The following is a 21,006-nucleotide window of genomic DNA, read 5'->3' as shown; positions in this document are numbered from 1 at the left end:
TTTGGCACTTAAAAACTGAACCATAAGCCCCAAACTGGAACTGCATTTTCTGAACCCCTGAAACCCTACGTGACCATGAATCACTTAGTCATGATTAAGATCATTTCATAGATGGAGAAACTGAGGCTTGAGAAGCTAAGTGCTACTCTGCCCCTCACTAGTCAGTGGTAGAGCCAAGGCTGGCATCTAAGCAAGCTGACCCTGGAGCCTGTGCATGAATCTTTGCATCCAAACAACAGTACCACCCCATGGGAAAGTCTGCAGAGGGTTATGGATCCAACTTGGGAACATTATCGAATCAGACCTCGGGCTCGGATAATTACCTGAAACTACAGCTCTCCCTAGTAAGATGTCTGTCAGGAGGAAGCTGGCAAGAGTCCTGGGATCCTAATAAGTTCTTCAGTAGAGCATTCTTCTGGCTGGAGCTTGTACTTTTCAAAGCCATAAATCTGGGTGTAATTGACCTCCACATTAACCGGGTTCCTGGCAAAGTGGTGACCAGGCAGTTGAGCCATTGCTGAGTCAGCGGCTGCTACTCCTGTCTTTATGCAGGAGGGAGAGCCCAGGTTTCACCTTTAGAGTGATGACTCACTCCTTCAGGAAGACGAATGGGCGAGGAAACTGGCTTTGAGCCCTTCCCCTTGTGTATTCCTGATTTTCATCTCCACCGGGACTTGGCTGGCCCACCAGCATTTCTTACGGCATTTTAAAATGCGAGGTGTTCTGGCCTCTGTGGGCTTGGAGAAGTCACTGTGGTCTCTCATCCTTTGGTATGTCTGCCTGATTTTAAACCTGCTTTGTGAAAATACAGAATAACAGTTCAAAACATTGTCCTTAAAGTCAGACTGGCCTGGATTTCAGCCCAGGCTTTGTCACAATCACCTCTGTGATTGTAGGCAAGTTACTTAATTTCTCTCTCATGCTTCCATATTTAAAATAGGGATATAACGATACCCGTCCCATAAACTGATGTGAGGGTTAAACAACACAGTGACTATTAAGCATGAAAGCCCAGCACAGAAGAGATACTCAATAAACATTAGCTATTCATTGTAATGATGATAATAATAATTATAACGATAAAAATATTTTCTGGAATTATGTCAGTTTACAGTGGTAATTATATACATAGATATTAAACAATCTTCATTCATCTAAAAGATAACCCTCAAAGCCCATTGTAACCTCACATTTTTCTTCTCCTCCATAAGAAGACAAGAGCCTGGTATAGTTTCATCACTTCTCCGTCTTCCCTCTAGTAAAGATATGAAGACCCTGAGTAATAGAGGATTTGTTTTATTTAAAAATTATTCTGGGGAAATGAGTCACAGAGAAAATCATGAAGCAAATCTTAGGGGTTTTAGAAGAGCATGCAATTTATCACTCAACTGATGTTTCCTGAGCACCTATTATGTGCAAAACATAAGGCTGCAGACTCTTGGGGATGCAAAGACAGTTGAAACTTAAAAATAGCAAAAGATATCAAATGTAAACACAGTAGTACAGCTATTTACAATTTGACCATGAGCCATGGTTGCCAAGTAAGTGGGCCACAGAATAGGGCCCAAAGGAGTCCAAGACCTTTCGGGGCGCTGAGGGACACAGTAGGACTTGATGATAGAGAGGAAATTAAGTCTTGAAGTCTGTCCATGATTGAGCCAGAGAGAAGCAAGATGAGTCAGCCTTGAACACAAGCGGGGCTGGGGCCACATTGGCCTTATTTGGGAACAGCACATGGAACAGTTTGGCTGGAGGGGAAGGCTCAGAAATGTGAGTGGTTGAAGATAATCCAAAAAGGTCTACTAGAAGCCACTTCCACTTCCTCTTCGGTTTCAAGCTAGGGCAGAGCCCCACACAGGGCACTGAGAGTCACTGCCCAGGTGCCAGAGCAGAGGCAGCATCTGGAGCCAGCTAGCAGCTCACTCTGAGCCCACAGTGGGACTATGGTCATACTAACATAGCCAGACTGGAAAATGAGTCACCTGGTCAGTACCTGCTGGGTTCAGTGTGCTACAGCAGAGCTCCTGGTAGGCACTGGAAAACCACACACTTAGCTTTGGCCTCCAGGAGGGCCAACCAAGGCCCCTGACATTCCACCTGCTTTCTGGAAATGGCTCACCCACAGCTCTAGAAGTCCAGCACCATTTGTTTGGATACCTGCACTCTAAAGACTGAAGCATATTTTGGTTCACGAACAACTGTCTTCATCATAAAATCACTCTTTCTCTGGCAAGAGAGAAGCTGCTGAGTCCTCAAAGCAACTTACCAATTGGAGGTTTGCTTAATTTGAGGTGGGAGAGAGTTTTCATGTCCTGCTGTCCCTGAGAAACAGGAAGAGAGCTGTCTTTGAGAATGGAACGAGCAACTCAACTGAATACATGCCATCAAGTCTCTGTGGGAGTGGAGAACCTGCTGAAGTGCCCACCTCCTTTGCTGCCCAGTAGACGTCCAGAATGGCTCTGTGAGCAGCTGCCTGGCAGGTCCTCCAGCTGTGGCAATGACTAAGAAGCACACCGGGGTTGGTCAGGCTTGTGGGTGCACAAAGGGAAGAGAAGGCAGGAAAGGCTGGAATCAACTGAGAAACATCTGCACAGGCATCCAAATGGAATCTCCTAGCAAGACAGGGAGAGTCTGAAAGACATTCGGGTGGTCAGAAAATGAAGAACTTTGAAGGTGTGCTGTGAATAGGTGAGGAAAGGGAAGCAGTGTGCCAAGGCAATGCATATAAAACAAAGAAGCCAAAATCCCCTCGAGCTGAGCACCGATGCCTGTCCCCTCCTTGGCCCAGTTTTTGAGCAGCCCCTTCAGATAATGGTGTGATTTTTCTTCTGATAAGATCCTTCAACTCCTAGGTTAATTGTCTGTGGGAATGAAGTTGTTATTGTTTTCCAATCCAGCACTGCTATAGTAAAAATAAATTCAGTGCAGACAGGAATTTAGCCATTTACATATTCATCATGTCTCCAAGAAAGCAAGCAACTTTCAGCCTCTTGTACCTATGTGCCTCTTCCAGATGTGGTGGCATGGCCAGAGTGTGGCCACACCATGGGATGATGAGTAAGGAGCCACTCTGGTCCTACAGATGGCCCCAGGTTTGCAGTCGGAACACACAGAACTTCTAGATGTGCCACCTCCTCATTCAGACAGTACTGCCTGAGAACCCACTCACTGCACACCGTAGGAGGGCTACAGAGCCCTCCACGAGTTTTCCCTCTGGTAGAGGATCATACAGTCATGTAACTTGAAAAAAGGGAGACACTAAGGATTGCATGAGATGAGAGAGGGTAGGGTAAGCTTTCATGGAAGGGATAGTTATTGAGCTGGACAAAACTTGGATATATGGAGATAAGAAAGGAAGCATCACAGGTAGAAAGAGATACCTTGAGCAGAGGCTCAGAGACAGTCAGGCTCCAGGCAGGTTCTGAGAACAGCTTTAGTGGAGTTTGGCCAGAGATTAGGGATGGGAAGGAAAAGAGCAGGAGTCAAGCTGGAATAGCAGCTGGAAGTCAGGTTTGAAACTCTATCGCCTTTGCTCTCTTCTTCTTTCACTTTCCTTCATTCCCTTTCACTTGCTTCCTTTCTCCCCAACTGAAATCCCCTGGCTCCATCCACCCCAAACAGTGCAAAGGGAGTGAACATGGGGTTAGCGTAGAACTTGCACTGCTGTGGAGAAGGAAGGCAGAGATCAACTGTCCTCCCCAACAGCACACTGCCCACTGCCACCGAGTGAAAGGAGACACCCAGAACTCTGGCCGGAAAGCCATAGTAAGAGCGCCCCTGTGGCACATCTGAAATCTGCAGGCTCACAGAGATGCCCTCCTGCTTGGCAAAGAGAGTGAGATGGAGATGACACGGAAAAGATGCAGGAAACTTCAGCTGGGAGAGGCAGTGTAAGGAGGAGGTGAAAATGTCCACTCTGGAGATAGATCTGAACAGTTGCAGCACCACCAGCTTCAAAACAGACATAATCATTCCCACCTTACTGTGTAATGTGGGTTAAATGAAAAATAATGTGCTCAGCACAGGTCCTGATCTGTATGAGTGCTCCATAAATGTTTGTTTTTTATTGTTGGCTTTACAACAAAGAGCTAAGACCAGGAAGGGCTGAAGTCCAAGCCAACAAAATCAAGAGAATTCCAGAGGGAGCTCACTGGAATGGGAAGCACCACTGAACCCAATCTTACAAGGTGCTCCGAAGAGGAAATTCGCACAGACCATCCACACTAAGTAAAGCCACTTGATGATTGGCACAGTGCCTGTTCCCCTAAAACATAAATGTACACATTTCAACACATTTCCATAAGCAAGTGCTAGTGATGAGCCAAGTGGACAATCTTAACCACAGTCACATCAGAGATCAGGCCTTTGATGGTTTATCTGTATAAAAGAAAGTCATTTTCCTTATCAGCACTGGATTTTATAAATTTTACTCCGGCTAAGTTCTTCAACTTACCAAATCATGCACTGCCATATTACTCTGTAAAAGAGGCCTAGAGTGTCAGAAAAATCTGTACTTAAGGACTGTGGAAATCATACAGCCTCAAAGCCTCTGAGCTCAAATGTAGCCCTGCCCCACCCCCACCCCCAAAAATGGCAAAATGGAGGGGGGAGAGGCATCAAAAAGGGAGGAGAAGTGCCTTGGCAGGTCCAGTAACCAGAGCTGCTCTCACTGATGGAGGATTCTATAACCAGGGGACAGCTAACAGACTTTGCAGCAGCCAGGACAGCCCCAGCAGAGACCAGCCCACTCTGAGCTAACTGCCTGGGAAAATCAAGCTGCACCTTCGGTGGAGGATAAAGAAGGAGCTATTGGCTAGAGTGGCCTAACCCACCTGGTTAAGCTACACCAACCTTTACAAAGGCACTAACACTTCAAGAAACTGTGTGCTAAAGCCACATGGAGGTCAGAACAAAGAGTATAGCTGTAGGGAGTGAAAAGAAGAAAAAAGAGGAAGAGAGGAAAAAATGGGAAAGGAAAGTTATGGGCTCATTTTTATTCATCATATACTAATACAGTACGTTCTATTTGCCAGGTTCTAGTCTAAGCACTTTACAAATACTCAGTTAATCCCCATTTTTGACCTCATTTTACAGAAGAGGGGAGCTCAGCACAGAAGAGTCAATGACCTAAGAGCACATGGCCAGCATGTGGCAGGGCCAGGACTGGAACCTAGGCAGCCTTGCACCAATCCGTGCACTTAATGAACCCCCATCAGGAAAGTCTTAGACCCTGTTGTAATGTGAATATCTGGCCCCAGGATGTTAACACCCCATCAAACAGCCCTAAAAATACTCAAGTTACTCATGGAATGTTTATGGCTCTTCCACAATAATCTATTCTTAAAATATCGCATATTTCCTTGTGAATAAATATAAAGCAGAGAAAGAGTGAAGGAAATGGTTTTCCTTTAGCCCATCAATAAATTAATAACAAAGTTAACAGCCAATATTTGGCCAGTATGCCCAAGAGTTCCCATAGGCCAGCACTAGAGTCTCACTATGTCACCAGGGGCTGGCTGGAACAAGAAATTTAGGTGACATGTTATCAAAAAACTAGCTTTGGGTAGAAATGTTGTCATAGTAACCATGAAGGCTGGTCAAACATGCCACCAGCATAATGGGCTTGGGATGGATTCAAGAACTAGCAGCCACATAAATTCTGGCCCCTCTGACTCCCAGGACATGTTTTCTGGTCTGGCTCACCCACCGGAGTCCTTTTCCATTGTGGGCACTTCTGCCTCTGAGCTCCCTCCTGTCTCTCTTTGCAATTTAACCTCTCTTGGCTCTGCTCTACCCTATGCTCCCTGCCCCTGCCCCCTGCCCAGTTCTCTGGACAGTCCATCCCAGTGATGGATGTGGCTGGATTTATATTCCCTTAAGACAGGTGGCAAACACAAAGCCCGCGGGCCCAATCCGACCCTCCACCTTTTTTTTTCTGGCCCAGCACCGTTTCTACCCAGCAGCAGCACTGAGCTCCTTGCCCCTAGTTAAGGAGTAGTTACATTTAGGCTGTCCTAAAACTACATTTGGCCCTTTGAAGGCAACCGTGAGGTGGATGTGGCCCCCGGTGAAAATGAGTTTGACACCTGTGCCCTAAGAGGCTGCTCAGCGCTGTGTAAGCCACCCATCTTAACAGGCTTTCAGCTCCAGGCCACCACACACACCCTGCTATAAAGAACATGAATCATGTCACTGGGAAAACTGAGGGGGTTACATCAGATCTTCCCTAGAATAACTTTCATAAAAGTGTACCATTACCTCAGTCCAGGTGTTTCAGGGGCAGGAATGGCATGGGCAAGGCTCTTCGTGTCACCCAGCCTTTGATCATCCCATCCTTTTGTGAGCTAGCAGGCCCAAGACAATCACGATTTTCTGAGTTCCCATTTTATGCTAGCTGTGTGCTTTTCTTCCATCAGAGCCTCTCTGACCCTGCTTTTGAAGATCCTCCCGCTATCCCTGCCCCCAAGAGTCCTTCCTGCCTTTGTTTCCTGGCTGAGTGCCCTTTGGTTAGGGTGTTTTTTGTGTCCTGATGGTGTGTCTCCTGTTGCTGTCACCTTCCCCGGTTCAGGGATGATATTTCTCTGTGCTTTGGAAGCACAGTAGAAAAAAACCCTTTGATATACACTGAACCATATGTCACGAAACAGTCTTCGAAGGCCTGCCACAAATACAGAAAAGTGCCCATATGAAAATAAACAATAATTGAGCCTCAGCTATTGGAAAAGCTGCTGCCAGCTTTCTGGGAGCATTATGTTATAAAGTCTGGCTACAAATAAATAGCCTGCTTGGGGCTAGGCTGTTCTGTTATGGAGGGAAAAATGCAGCTATGGAAATTAACAAAGATCTGACCGGGGGAGGGCAGAGCCTTAGAGGCCCCTCGTGTTAGTGGGGACCACTGTCTTCCTCCAAGGCAGGTAAGGGCAAGTGGGAATGGTCCCCACATATTCTCTCAGAACCCCCTCCTCTCCAGCTCCACTGCCCAGTCAATTGTGCTGCCGAGTCTGCAGGAGGCGGCAGAAGCAGCACGGATGGACTCTCCCAGATGCACGGAGGGAATGAGGACTGGAGTCCTGCCAGAGTGCCTACAGTGCAGGGAGCCCCAGGGTGAGCCAAGTGGCCAGCCACATGGTCTTCTGCCATTTCGTAGGCATATGTCCCACCTTCTAGTTGGACTGTGACTTCTCCACAGCAAGGCCACTGCAGCACCCAGCAAAGACTGACTATTGAAAAGCAAAACTGACTGCTTCCCACACCCACCCACCACCCGTCTATGGGACCTGTCTCGTGACCAGGCTCTCAGAATTACAGAAACATCCACATGCCTGTCTTGCATGCTCCTCCTTGCTGTGAGCCAGGAAGGATCCAGGACACAGGAAAGCATATCGCCTGCTGGTCCGGAGTCCCCATCTGGTCCATGAGAATCCATTGCTCTCATCCTTAGAGGTTGCTATGAATAATGCTAGCCAAAAAGCCTCCTTTGCAGCTGATGTTTGAATTATAGAGTTATTGGGTGCTACTGCAGGGCCAAATAAACCTTTGAAAGTGACCTTATATGTCACTTGGCTGCTGCCATGAGTTCCCCAAAACTGGAAACAAGAATGTGCTGCCATCTGCACTGAGAGTTTTTTAAATAGCTTCAGTTAAACAGCTCTTAAAATTAAGAGGGGATGTTTCACATTTCCCAGGAACCACTGTTCATGCAAATGAGATCAAAACTAGCATGCTATGCTCCAGAGGGGTCAGACGGAAAGTCAGTCCCTTTGAAGAAGGCCAGTCTATCTGCTCTCACCCATGGGTCCCAGCTCCTATGGCATGTGGCCATCCTGAGCAGGGCCAAAAAGCAGGGTGACCAAAGCAAATAATGGCTTTCTCCTGTCCCAGGGGGAAAATAAGCAAATCAGTGTGATTTTCTCAAAAGTAAACTGTATTCCCATAACTCTTACTTAAATATTTGCCTATTACCAGTTTGTACTGGCCAGGACTCAGAATCAACTAACAATTGGTTAAGTAGCACCAAATATTTGCAGAAAAAAGAATGTGTGCTTGCAACTCAATTTAATGAATCCAGGAGAAAAAGGTGAATCCAGAGGTGTCTCATGGACCATGTGGGCAGAATGGAGCTGGGCTCCAGAGAGGGTCAGACACCAGTTGAGCCTTTTCTATACAACTGCGTTCTTCTTTTTCTCCTTTTAACTGGTGTGTTTTGCTACTTAGTGCACATGGTGGATGATGTCTGCCCAGATCTCCCAAGGTTACATGTTAACACCCTGGAGAGAAAACCTGATGGGCCAGTGTAAGTCAGGGCTCCACCTCTACCTAATCCAATAAGCTTTATCCAGAGAGCTGAGGTCAACGATACAAAGTGGCCGCCACATAACCTAAGCATCAGGGCAGGGCAGTCCCAAGTGAGGGAGGAGGTGGTGAGAAGCTACTGCATGAGGAACACAATGTGTCAGTGCTCCAGCATGCCTCAGAGAGCCCCCCAGACCCAAGGCCAACACCACCAAAATCCAGTGGGGAAACACTGAGCAGTTTTAACGTGTCCTCCGGAAACACCGGAGCACTTTTTCTTGCACTACGTAGGAATAGAGAGAGGGCAGCTTCTACAACATCTCATGTAATCCTGTGAGACAATGTGACAGACTTTGTTCTGCAGATGACAACACTGAGGCTCACAGAGGTGAAGCAGCTGGCCCAAGGTCACGTGATTAGTACATGGTAAAACAAAATTCAAATCGATGTGGGATTCCAAAGCCCCACTTGTGCTCCATTCATTCTTCCACGGTGACCCCCAAATGAACTCTTTCAGGGATAAGTCTCCTTCATTGGAGACGAGCACTCACCTAGAAGCTGGCTGTCATTTTCTGTGGCTGAGAGTTCTCTGAGACCCTCAGTTTGCCAAGCACTGATGCAGCCAGTTCTGTGAGGACTCTGCCACAGCACAGAAACCCCCAGCATCCCCAAGTCAGAAGGGCCCAGCAGGTATCTGATTCAGGTGCTCCTTCTCTGACACAAGACCATACCCCCAGGTGGAACATTTCAGCCCCAAGCTACTCATAAGTCATATACTGTTCAAGTGCTACTGATGCCACTTCCTGTTTGCATTTTGTGTTTTGTTTTTGTTTTGTTTTTACAGTTCGTTGCTCATCCTAACTGTCAGCAGCAATTGCTTACCATGTGGTATGAAAATCTCTCAGGCTTACGTCAACAGTCTATCGCTGTGAAATTCCTGGCTGTCTTTGGAGTCTCCCTAGGCCTCCCTTTTCTCGCCATAGCCTATTGGATTGCTCCGTGCAGCAAGGTACAGACTGCTTAAGGTGCATGTCTTTGTGGTTCTTTTCTCTTACTTAGCATGATCAAAGTCCATTTTGTTCAAATAAGCAGTAATCATTTCCCACATTTAAAGAAAAGAGCTCTGAGATATATAGCACAAGTAGAAAACCACATTAGAGAGAAAACTGATAAGATCTACTTTCTTTTAACCATCATTTCTAGAAAAGAGACCAAGAAAGAGGAATGATAAAATGGGAAGTTTTAAACATGGGAGACAATCTGATCAATAACAGATCAGAGAGGGGATAAAGGCACTTTTCCTCTTCTAATTACGCAATATTTCACACATGTCCTCCAAACCCACAGCAATACTAATCATAATAATAGTAAGAGGAATGCCCAACACTTATTGAGTACTTCCCTTTTGCCAAGGAATGCATTCCTCATTCCACTCCCTCAATTACTCGATGTCACACACCCTTACCGAGGCAGGTTCAGAAAAGAGGGAAAACCAGCAGACTGAGAGGGGGACACAGCTCATATGGGGGCACTGTAGACGCAAGTCAGCATCTTCCCAGTGTCCTCGGCTTTCCTCTTTGGGGTCTGGCCCACAGACAGATAATTAGGTCACAAAAAGGAAAAAGACAAAGGACAGAGAAGAGCTTAAAAGGTATGAGGCTGGGTTCTTTTCTCACGAGGAAGGAAATGTATCTGGTGTCCACTGGTAACAAAAGCAGTGGAACCAGCAGGTCCCAAGCTGCCACGCACATGCCGCCATCCCTACTGTCCAGCCACCTGATCCAAAGCCACAAAAAGCACCAGCAGGCATTCTATCTGTAGGCAAGCATTAGCGCCTATAAGATCAAACCATGCAAAAATGTTGAAATATGTTTCATGAATTAAGAAGGTCACTAAAGGTTCCAAAGCTGCATTTACCTAGTGATATATTTAAAAAGGAATTCAGCTTAAGTAATCAACATTCAGTAGAGGAAATACAACTACACGGAGATTAGTTCCACAAAAATGTGATCAGCTAATGCAGTTAATAAAAGTTTCATCAGTGAATGTATCCTCTTGTCAACTGTGCCAAGAGGGAACTCGTGCCAGGCTGGTGAGCGCTGGACTTCAGGGCTGCTGATGAGGTCACCTAACCAGGCAGGCAATTAACTGACTGCCTTGGAGTAGGACAGGTGTCACAGAGGAGTGTTAGGACTCGAACTCCTTCTTCTGCAGAATGCTATTAAAAGTAAAAGTCCTCACACTGAGTGTCTGTGGTGCTCAACCTTATGGATACTGAGGATTTTGTTTCTGTGTCAGTCTACCATGACATGGATTTCCCAAACGATACATGTGTAGACAAGGTGATTCTTCCTGTCCCTCACTATGAGGTGAAAAAAGTAGAGGGAGTGAAAACAAAACTAACAAGATTTAAAGCTGGACTAGAGCTGGTCATTAGTTTTAGGCACAAGCTGTCACACTGGAATTACCTAGACTGTGCTGTGAATTAGGCCACTGCCTTCACCCAAAGCCTACATGGGTGGGGGCACTTGCCTCCATACTCTCTGAGCCCCAAACTAATTCTACATGCAATCATTAAAATAACCACCAGTTGGTGGAGAAAACACTGCCAATCCTCACTTCTGTAAAACTAAATGTGACAGCTTCCAGGAAATGGGGACTAGCCAGAACCAGCAAACTGGTTTGCCTCTGCCTGCCTGAGGAAATATTCACAAAGAAATTATATTCCAGGGCCAACTTTTTAGTAGGTCTGAAAAAAAGAATCTTAGCCAAAATCATGCAGATGTGATGGGGGCAAAGCATGTGTATAAGGGAGAGGGGATTTTGGACTTTCTTGGGGCTAAGGAAATCCAGGAGACTGATGCCACTGTGGAAATAGGGGTCAGAAGTATAGCAGTTTCCTGGAACATTCTAGAAGAAATGTCTGCAGGAAAGTTTAGCCCCATGGTTGGGACTTCCTGTCCTCTGTTCAGGTGTATGTCTGATTGATATTTGTTGCTCCTTGGACCTCCAGTAAGACTAAAAAACAGAGCACCCAAGATAAACTACCTGGTCCTTAAGCCAGTGGTGGTTTCTGTGTGCCTTCTGGGCTCCAGGTCTGAGCTCAGTGCAGTGGAGGATATGTCCAGAGCTGAGTGGCGAGTCTTGGTCTATGGCATGAGATAATTTTTGGAAGCAATGCTCATTCTGAGGAAAGATTCTCTTATTAAAAAGCTTGTCAAGCCCTGGCTGGTGTGGCTCCATGGACTGAGTGCCAGCCTGTGAACCAAAACGTCACCGGTTCAATTCTGGGTCACAGCATACGCCTAGGTTGCAGGCCAGGTCCCCCAACTGGGGGCATGAGAGAGGCAAATGATCAATGTTTCTCTCATACATCCATGCTTCTCTCCCTCTTTCTCCTTCCCTTCCCCTCTCTCTGAAAAAATAAATAAAATCTGTAAAACTTTGTCAAACTTGCTCTGAGGTAACCAAAAGACAGATAAAATTATAAAGATATGTTTAGTCTTGCCCTTCACCATTTAAAAAGACATCTTTTCAAGTTTAGCAGAGATTATATTTCTAGATATTACAAAGGGGTCGCACTTTCCATGTGAAGGAACCAGCCCTCTCCAGAGGCCCCTGGTGCCCAAACACAATGCCCCCCCCCCACAAGGAGCAGCGCTGTGGGGAGCTCTGCTAGTGCACCAGCAACCCTCCTCCCAGGGGGTCACTGCCTTTGTATCTGTCTCATAATTCTATGAAAAGGACAATGTCATTCCAGGAAGTCCATGTTCTAATGACCTTACCCCACTTTCCTCAAAGAAATTAGGCCCTGACATTCTGTGATAAATGCATCACAGGATCTCACTGCTGAACCTCATCAGCCAGCCACTGTCTGTCGATGTCTAACAAATGCTGAGATCTCTGCTTCCGACCTAATGGTGCATTCACTGCTCACAGTCGCTGTCACCACCAAGGGATACCAAAATAACCTGATCGGCCTGCCAAAATTGCCTCATCATTTATTTCCTGTTGAGTTTCCCAGGCTGTCGATCCTACTTTTACACAAGTTTTGGAGGGTGTCCAGGAAAGACAAATAAGAGTACAAGGTTAAGGGTGTCCACACAAGTTTGGCTCACTAACACAGTGGTTGAAGAGGATAGCCAAGTCACAGACGTGGACGTGTGGTGCTACTACCAGTTGCCAGCATAGACAGGTTTGCCAGCATCCGTAGACAGAACAGCCAATTTTTAAAATCGCTTCCATTGTAAACACTAACATGGGTGGGGTCAGGCAGCCCCTGAGGGGCCAGTGGGCTCTTAACCACATGGATGCCCTCAGATAGGTATTTTCCTAGACAGCTCTCAGCAAGGGCCCCATTGCCAAATGACTTTGTGATGGGTTAGGCTGCTTTCCACCCTCTGCTGCTCCACTCTGATTCACAGTTCAGACTGTTCGCCTATTCAGATCTGACAGCTGAAAGGATAGCAGTCATCTTCAAGGGCTCAGTGTCTCTACAGCAGGTAGACTGGGACAGAAGTCAGCATCATGAGCATGCTGAGGAACCACCCAAGTCCTAATTATAAAAGTACGAGAGGGGAAGCCGACTTCCTTTATTACCTGTTACCCTGCGCTGTTCCATTGTCCTTATAAATTAATCCCAGGACTCAGGAAGGGAGAACTGTCAACAACTTTAGATGCCTATCTGATGTCTTTGTAACATGCAGTCTATCAGTTCTTACCACCACCTAACTCTCGCTTGCAAAAATATCAGTGTTAGTCACTGCCCCAACCCTCAGCCCCATCCCAAATAGAAACATCTTGTCAGGAGGGCAAGGGTGATTCTACAGTTTTTGAAGAGCTCTGCTTTGCCTTTCCAAAGCTAAAATAGTTTGATGCACGCGGTCCAGGGCCAGCTGGGAGAGAAAAGAGCTCCCAAAGGCCTCTGTGTCTCCCTCATTTGTCTCTACCAGAGAGCTACACTGGGTTTAAAGAAAATCATGATGCCATTTTTGAAGCATTGCCATAGAGGGGAAATTTGTGCCAGGAAATAGAGCATTTTTACTTTTTTGTTACAAAAGCTCCTGCCTCAAATCCAAACAGAGAGTCCATCCCCTGTTACCCTCCTAGCACAGGATTTAAGAGTGCCAGGAGGCTGATCACTTTCACACCTAGCCCAGCCTGAGACCAGCAACACTCTCCCCATCTCTGCATCTATTTCCTACCACAAGCTTCAGCCTGTCTCTCCCCACTGGAAAACCAACTGTGAGGGGAAGGACTCATACAGCCTGTTTCATCTCCATCACCTCCAGCACCCAGAATCATGTTGCACACAGACAGTGCCCTAAGAGGGCATGTGACATAAATACTAAGGACTCTGTGAGGGTCTCCCTCTGTGAACCACTGCATATGAGCTTTCCAAGAGTGAGCCAAGCTCCTTTTAAGTGTCCCCTTAGAGGAACTGCCTGAGGCCCTCCAGTGCGGCACACCGAGTGCTTCCTCTGTGCCAGGCACTGCTCTGCTTTGTGCATATTAAATAAGTCATTCCTTATTGTCAACTCTGTGCACTAAGTGCTATTTTACCCCCATTTTTACAGGTGAAGAAACTGAGACACAAAGGGATTAAGTAACCTGCCAAAAACTATGGTGCTGTGATTTAAACCAAGACTCTCTAGCTTCACAGACCTGACCTTAACCACTTCACACATGTACACACACACATGCACACACCCACACCTGCCTTCCCACCCAGGTACATCAGCCGTGTTACAACCTGAATGTAAACATCTTAGCTGCTGACTAATTGACTTTCAAATGGACCTGATTAAGATCTTTAGAATCCACAAGACTTTCTAGAGGGAAGAATAAAATCACCATATGACAAACACCACTCCTTCCTTTTCTTTCCCTGGAAGCCCGCCCTGTGAAATCCCACTATGACTCAGCGCCTCTGCTGCCCCCAGATGACAGGTGGATTCACATGGTAATGTAAGGAGACCCTGATGAGAAACTCCTAGAAGACACGCCCCACCCGTAAAGAAAGGAAGATTCCCATGCCCTAGGTTAGATATTTTTAATAACATTTTTGGAGAGCATTCTGAGGCAACTACCACTAATTTCACTAGACTGCTCTAAACTTTGATAACTACTCCAGCCTTGAAGATGTTTCTTGTTGGAATACTTGATCCAAAGTTTGTCCCATTCAGCTTTCCAACTTGCACACCTAGCCCTTGCTTGAGGCCACTGGCACCTGGCAACGAGTAAGGGTGGCATTTGGAGAGAGGGACTCTGGTGTCACAGACTGGGGAGAGACTTGGGAGGGGCTGCCTGTGGGCTCCACTGCAGCCCCAGCCTATTGTGCGGGCACGCAGGCACCGGGTCATTAGGCAGTCATACCTGGGATCAGGGCAAAGAGCCTGGTGCCATGGAACATGGAGGGGTGCCAACCATAAAGCAGGTGCCCCACCCTGTGGGTTCAGAAATGCAGCTCATTTGGAGCTAATTCGGGAGTGCTACTCAGTTATTCTCATATATTGCCCAAAGTAAAAGAACAGTGCCTAGCAAAGTTTGGGATGAGGCAGACTTAGCTACTACAAGCTTGGATTTCCTGGTATGTTCTTAGCTCGGATGGCCCAAGTAATGACAGAGCTACTGACTGATGATGGTTCTGCACCCCAGGCAGAGCAAGCCACTACACCTCCCCAAGTTCTGCCTTCTCTCTTTACACCTACGCCGTTACCTGACAAAGTTCTAATGAGTCCCCAACTCAGAGCTGCTGGCAAACATTGGTTGACTTTTGTCCTTTCTTTTGGCTCACCTGGTGGGTGGCCTTGTGAAAGGACGTTTTCCCAAGTGTAATTTGCTTCAAAAATTACCTTTGTGAAATGAATAAGAAACATCACAGAAAAGGAAAAATAAAGAAACCATTGAAATAATTTGATCTCATCTGACCTGGATCACAGTTTTACCAGTTAAAAAGATGCATCCAAGCCCAAAAGAAAAATAGGAAAGAGCATCAATTCCTAACCTCACTTTTCTTCCCTATGGCCTAGATCAAGTCAGAACTCAGCCCAAGATAAACTTCCAAACCATAACAGGGCTTTATCAGACTTTTTTCTTACGGGTTGCTGTAAACACAGTAATTGTAACACATGCATCTTCTGCCAGAAAATCACAACTTGAAAGAACGAATGCAGAGAACATTAAATTCCTCAAACCAGCTTTTCCAGGGAATTCCCAAGGCCAGTTTGGGTACAGGTGCATGCAGATTCCTACAATCAGCTGCCATACCCAGGTGAGAAGATGGAAGAGGTATCCCCACATCCTCATCCAGGTAATTACTGGAAGATGCAATGCTACAGTGCTACATAGAAACCAGTGATAAAGGATGGCGGAAACTTAGCCATCATCCCTTAAGAGCTATGTCTATCACTGTGTTCCCCATCTTTGTTGTGGTATTTCTGTGGCCCTGCTGGGACATACCAGAGCTAGTATTCCTTTCCCTCTCCTCAACGTAGCCTCTCCCTGTGACCCACTTCCCACTCTGCAGTCACTCTCCCTCTTCCCTCAGCTCTCACCACTATCCCAGCAGGCACACTGTGATGACAAACAATGTGACAACCACTCAAGGGTATCTCCTGGATACACCAAAGTATCCCAGCGTCCTGGATGGAACACAGGGCACCAAGATACCAGCACAGTAACTAAAATATGGAAAAATTCAAACTTGCTACTTGAAAGCATATAAATCCAAATGAGACATAATTTAATTCCATTTTTTGCTGAATTTATGTGAAATATTTTATTTGCCCTTACATTAATCTCTGCATTCTGAATTTAGCTAATCTACTTATGGCCAAAAAAAATCAAACATCCCTATTTTGTAAATAATAAAGTTAAACATTACAAAGGAAAGTCATTTCTAAAATGTCTGTGGGCCCCACAGTTTCCAGTAAACATCTTTTTCCATTCCTGAAGTTACTCTAATGCTGTATGACAGTCTGATAACGCAAATGAATCCCAGTAAGTGTTTTCCAGCACAAGCAGGATTCCCAGTGTTTGGACTTGAAATGTGGTTTTTCAAAAAGATAACAACTATCTTTTAAAATTTTTCAGTAGGTGGGTTCTATGGCATGAGCATCATAATAAATCATGTTACACTAATAACTGGGGTAATTAATGTAGATGATTACCATGCAGAAGCACATTATCAAGCATCTGACTGACAGCTGCTGGGAGGGTAGTTCCACCTGGAGAAGCCCCACAGCAGCAGTGCCCTAATTCCTGGGCGGTGTTTCACGGCAGGGCTCCGGAACGAGGCCGGATGCAGACAGCAATTAACCAGTCCCCGGCTATGGTGAACATCTGCCCTGGAGAAGGAACTGAGCTGCAGAAAACGCTGCCTTCTTTGCCCTTGTCTTCTCAGGGCATCTGGGGGAGGGGTGCGACTTGGTGCTTAGACGAGGGTGATGGCAGCAACCTGGAGGAGTCAAGTGAGTTCACTAGTATGGCTCAGCAAAGACTCGATGTGTGGCCCCCCTTTAGTCCTCAAAGATCTGAGTGGTGTTGGGATGGCACGCCAGGGATAGAGAAGAGGTGGCCAATAGGTGTCCCCACCCAGGGCATCTCCTGGGTCATCTTGGGCTCACAAAGAACAACCGCACAGGGAAAGCCTAGGCGTGTTCTGTGTGTTACCACAGCAGCTACAGTCTGCGCACATGCTGCCATGAGATTAGAATTTTTAGAAAAAAAAAGTCTTTATGTCTTACAACTAAATAACCTCAGAATTAAAAATGAAATAAAAAGCAAAAATATGATATTTAATAACTAAACATCAATGAAAAATACATGTCAAAATTTATGGAAACACAGGTGTAAAGCAGTACCTAGCAGGAAATGTACATTTACCCAATGTAAGAAACCCTGAAAACAAATCATGTAGGCATAAAACTCAAGAAAATGAACAAAAGAGCAAAAGGGTATACACTGGAGGGACCAAGTTTTTTTTCCCTAAATCCTGAGTGCTGATGAGACACACTACTTTCCCCCCATATTTGAAGGGCATGAAGTTCACATCCATGTGGTAGGGGGAACTTGTGCCATCAAAGTACACAATGATGGTACGTCAGTGTGTTCTACTGCTTCCTACTTCCACACTCTCTCCTGTACACAGGAAAAAGTGAAGTCCCCAGGAAACAGGCTTGGTCAAGTGGTACCTCACATAAAAATGCAAGAGAAAACGTTACCTGGGTTCAGTCAGCAGCTCCTGTCCAAGACCTGACCCAACTTTTGGCAAAAGCAATGTTTAGAGAGAGAGAGATGTGTGCCCACCTAAGTATCCAGTTTAACATGTCTGGTACATCTTTTGTCTCCAGCTAGGACGCACCCTGAGGAGCCCTTTCATGAAATTTGTAGCCCATGCAGTTTCTTTTACCATCTTCTTGGGATTATTAGTTGTAAACGCATCAGACCGCTTTGAAGGCGTCAAAACCCTGCCCAATGAAACTTTCACAGACTACCCGAAGCAAATCTTCAGAGTGAAAACCACGCAGTTCTCCTGGACAGAAATGCTCATCATGAAGTGGGTATTGGGTAAGTAAGTTCTCTATCTTTTATTCTCTCCTTCCCTCTTTATAAAAGGACACTGCTAAATTCTGACCTCTGAACTCCTCCCTGTCCTCTCAAGTGCACTCTTAACAGACAAAACAGCGAGTGGGTGGCAAACGGGAGTTGAAGCCAGCTTCTGCAAGAGCTGGTGGATGGGACACAGACCTGTAGAAATCCTGACTCCGAAAGGAAGCATTGGGAGAAATTCGTTACGTACTTGTCATTACACATGTACTGAAAGTGACTGTAAAGTGACTTTGCATGGGAGAACATACTCTTTTGCTCATTTAAATATAGCCTCCTGGAAGCTCAGGAAACTAAGTTGTGCTTCTGAAAGGGTATAAAATTGCACAGCTCAAAGATACCGTACGGTTATCATTGAATACGGCTATGTATAGAATCTTGATCCTTAATGTGAATCTGAAAAGTCAGAACATTTTCATACCATCTGTGTAATGAATGTACTGGGGCAGTCAAACCCGTGTCTGTGGTGACATTCTGTGCTGCCAGGTCGGCCGCTGGAATTGCTAAGGAAACTGTCCCCATTCCCTGCTGACTAGCTAAGAGAGGCCACCTCACTTCTGCCCAACTCAAAAAACTATTACTAGTAGAATACAAGCAAGACAAAATATAACTGGCAATGGCTAAAACTGTGCATGACAAAGTGTGTTCTGGATTTTTCTAACATTGAAAACTTCAAAATTAGTTCAAAAAACCAGACCTGGTAGGAAAAAAATGAAAATTTGCAAAAGCTATAGCGATGTTGTATACAATCAACACCTGACCAATAAACAATAAGATTTAGCTGTCACCAAAAAGACAACAAAAAACAAGTGCTGGCAAGGATATGGAGAAAAGGCAACCCTTACACACTGTTGATGGGACTGTACATTGGTACAGTCACTGTGGAAAATAGTATGGAGGTGCTTCAAAAAAAAACTAAAAAGAGAACTACCATATAACCCAGCAATCCCACTTCCGGGTATTCATATAAATCAGTCCAAAACACCCCTAATTTCAAAAGATATATGCACCCCTATATTCACTGTAGCATTTTTTAAAGTAACCAAGATAGGAAAACAATATAAGTTTCCATGAAAAGACAGATGGATAAAGATGATGTGGCGTGTTTGTGTGTATACAGTGAACTGTCATTCAGCCACTAAAAAAAGAATGAAATCTTGCATCTTGACAACATGGATAGACATAAAGGGTATTATGCTAAGTGAAATAAGTAAGACAGAGGAAGACAAATACCATGATTTTACTCATATGTGCAATCTAAAAAAATAAACAAAACTAAACAGAAACAGACTCACAGATACAAGGAACAAACTGATGGTTGTCCAATGGGAGGAGGGTGGGGAATGATGTGCAATAAGGGTGAGGGACTGAGAAGTACAAACTGCCAGTTATAAAGCAGTCGTGGGATGTGACGCACAGCCCAGAGAACACAGCCAGTAACATCATAATAACTGTGTGTGGCACCAGGCGGCCATTAGAATCAATCATGGAGATCACTTCACAAGGTACATAAATACCTAATCACGATGTTGTACACCTGAAACTAACACAGTATTACGTGTTAATTATAATTAAAAATAAACTTTAAAATAAGTGAAGGGTTATATCAGAAAGATCTGAATTTTATGAGAATGTTTTAAGCAAAACAAAAATGAAGGTAGAAAAAACTGGAAAAATTTCACCTTGCAGTAAATTTGATCAATTGATGAAACTGCACTTCTGTACTGACCCCAGCCCATTCTGCTTTCTGACGAAACTTCAATATTGTTATAACTTTCATTACATTTATATTCACAAACATTGAGTCAAAATGTATTCAGGGTCAGTGTGCCATCAACTACAAAATTACAAAAGAACAAACGCGTGAAAGAGTCTAACACCTGGCCTGTGCTAATTAAGTGACATGGCCTGAGAGAGCCACAAGAGCTGAACCACTGGAGTACCCTATAGAACAGGGGCCCTTACCTGCCAGGCTGTGGACAGGCCCCAGGCCACGGCCTGCTCGGAACCAGGACACCCTCCTGTCTCCTCCACCCCCAGCCACAGCGGGCTAGCGAGTGAAGCTTGCCTGAACTCAGCCTCCTGTCCCCCCACACCACCCTGTCTTCCACGAAACTTTCCCAGGTTTGTAATCACTGGCAAGTCCGTAACCAGAGGCCCATTTAGTGGAGTCACTGGCATTCAAGTTGGAAAGGGACATTAAAGCCTGTTGCAGATTGAGTTCAGTGTCCTCATTTTCACAGTCCTGTCTATCCCAATTCTCACTTGGCACTTTGCATGGACTGAATGGTTATGTCCCTAAAAATTCATGTTAAAATTCTAATCCCAGGGTGATGGTATCAGAAGGCAGTAGGGCCTCTGGGTCACAAGAGTGGAGCCCTTGTGAATGGGGCGAGTACCCTTCCAAAAGAGACCCCAGAGAGCTCTCACCCTTGCTCTGCTGTATGAGGGAACAAGCTGCATGCCACTGGACAGGGGGTCCTCGCCAGAGCCCAAAGATGATGGCACCCTGATTTTGGACTTCTAACCTCTAGAACTGAAAGAAATAAACTCTGCTGGTTATAAGCCACTCAGTCTGAGGTATGTCTTGCAGCAACCAAAACTAAGACACAGCCTTAGCAAAAAACAAAACCTCACATGTTGCATTTATGGATAAAACCTAAAGTAATGATGGCACCGATCAGTCGCCCACCCATTTCCCAATGCTCCCTGAGGTCAATGACTCCTGCTGAACTTTGGCATCCTCCTAGCCCACACAGGTCTCTTCCTGCATGGTAGAGCATCACCCCAATAAAAGGGATGCATCTGCAGTGGCAGGGGTTCGCACTTTTATAGCTTGGTCCCAGCTTCTTCCCATCAAAGCACAGCTGAGTTTTTAAGACTATTACGTAAGTATTGTGAAACGAAGGACTTACTTCTCATTACCTATTTCCTATTAATGTTTCAGACAGGAGAAAGAGTCTAACTACTTTTTCTTACACAGATAATTTTTTCAAACTTTTAATTATAAATAATTTAAGGATATCAAGAGGAGAGTACAATGAGCCCCATGGACGGTCTCTCTTCTTCAACAACGAGCCAGTCCCGGCCGACTTTTGTTCCACT

The 21,006-nt window shown here is 45.4% G+C and overlaps 1 protein-coding gene across 1 annotated transcript in view; it reads left to right on the top strand.

The window, feature by feature from the left end:
- Positions 1-21,006, top strand: part of TRPC7 (transient receptor potential cation channel subfamily C member 7) — a 126,522-nt gene that overhangs the window by 61,255 nt on the left and 44,261 nt on the right. The window contains exons 4-5 of the mRNA XM_036014001.1: positions 9,137-9,301; positions 17,646-17,862. Coding sequence (XP_035869894.1) covers positions 9,137-9,301; positions 17,646-17,862 — 382 coding nt within the window. The remainder of the gene's footprint in view (positions 1-9,136; positions 9,302-17,645; positions 17,863-21,006) is intronic.

This window comes from Phyllostomus discolor, chromosome 13 (genome assembly GCF_004126475.2).
Source record: "Phyllostomus discolor isolate MPI-MPIP mPhyDis1 chromosome 13, mPhyDis1.pri.v3, whole genome shotgun sequence".
Classification (NCBI taxonomy): Eukaryota; Metazoa; Chordata; class Mammalia; order Chiroptera; family Phyllostomidae; genus Phyllostomus; species Phyllostomus discolor.
This window is presented reverse-complemented; position numbering and strand designations above follow the sequence as displayed.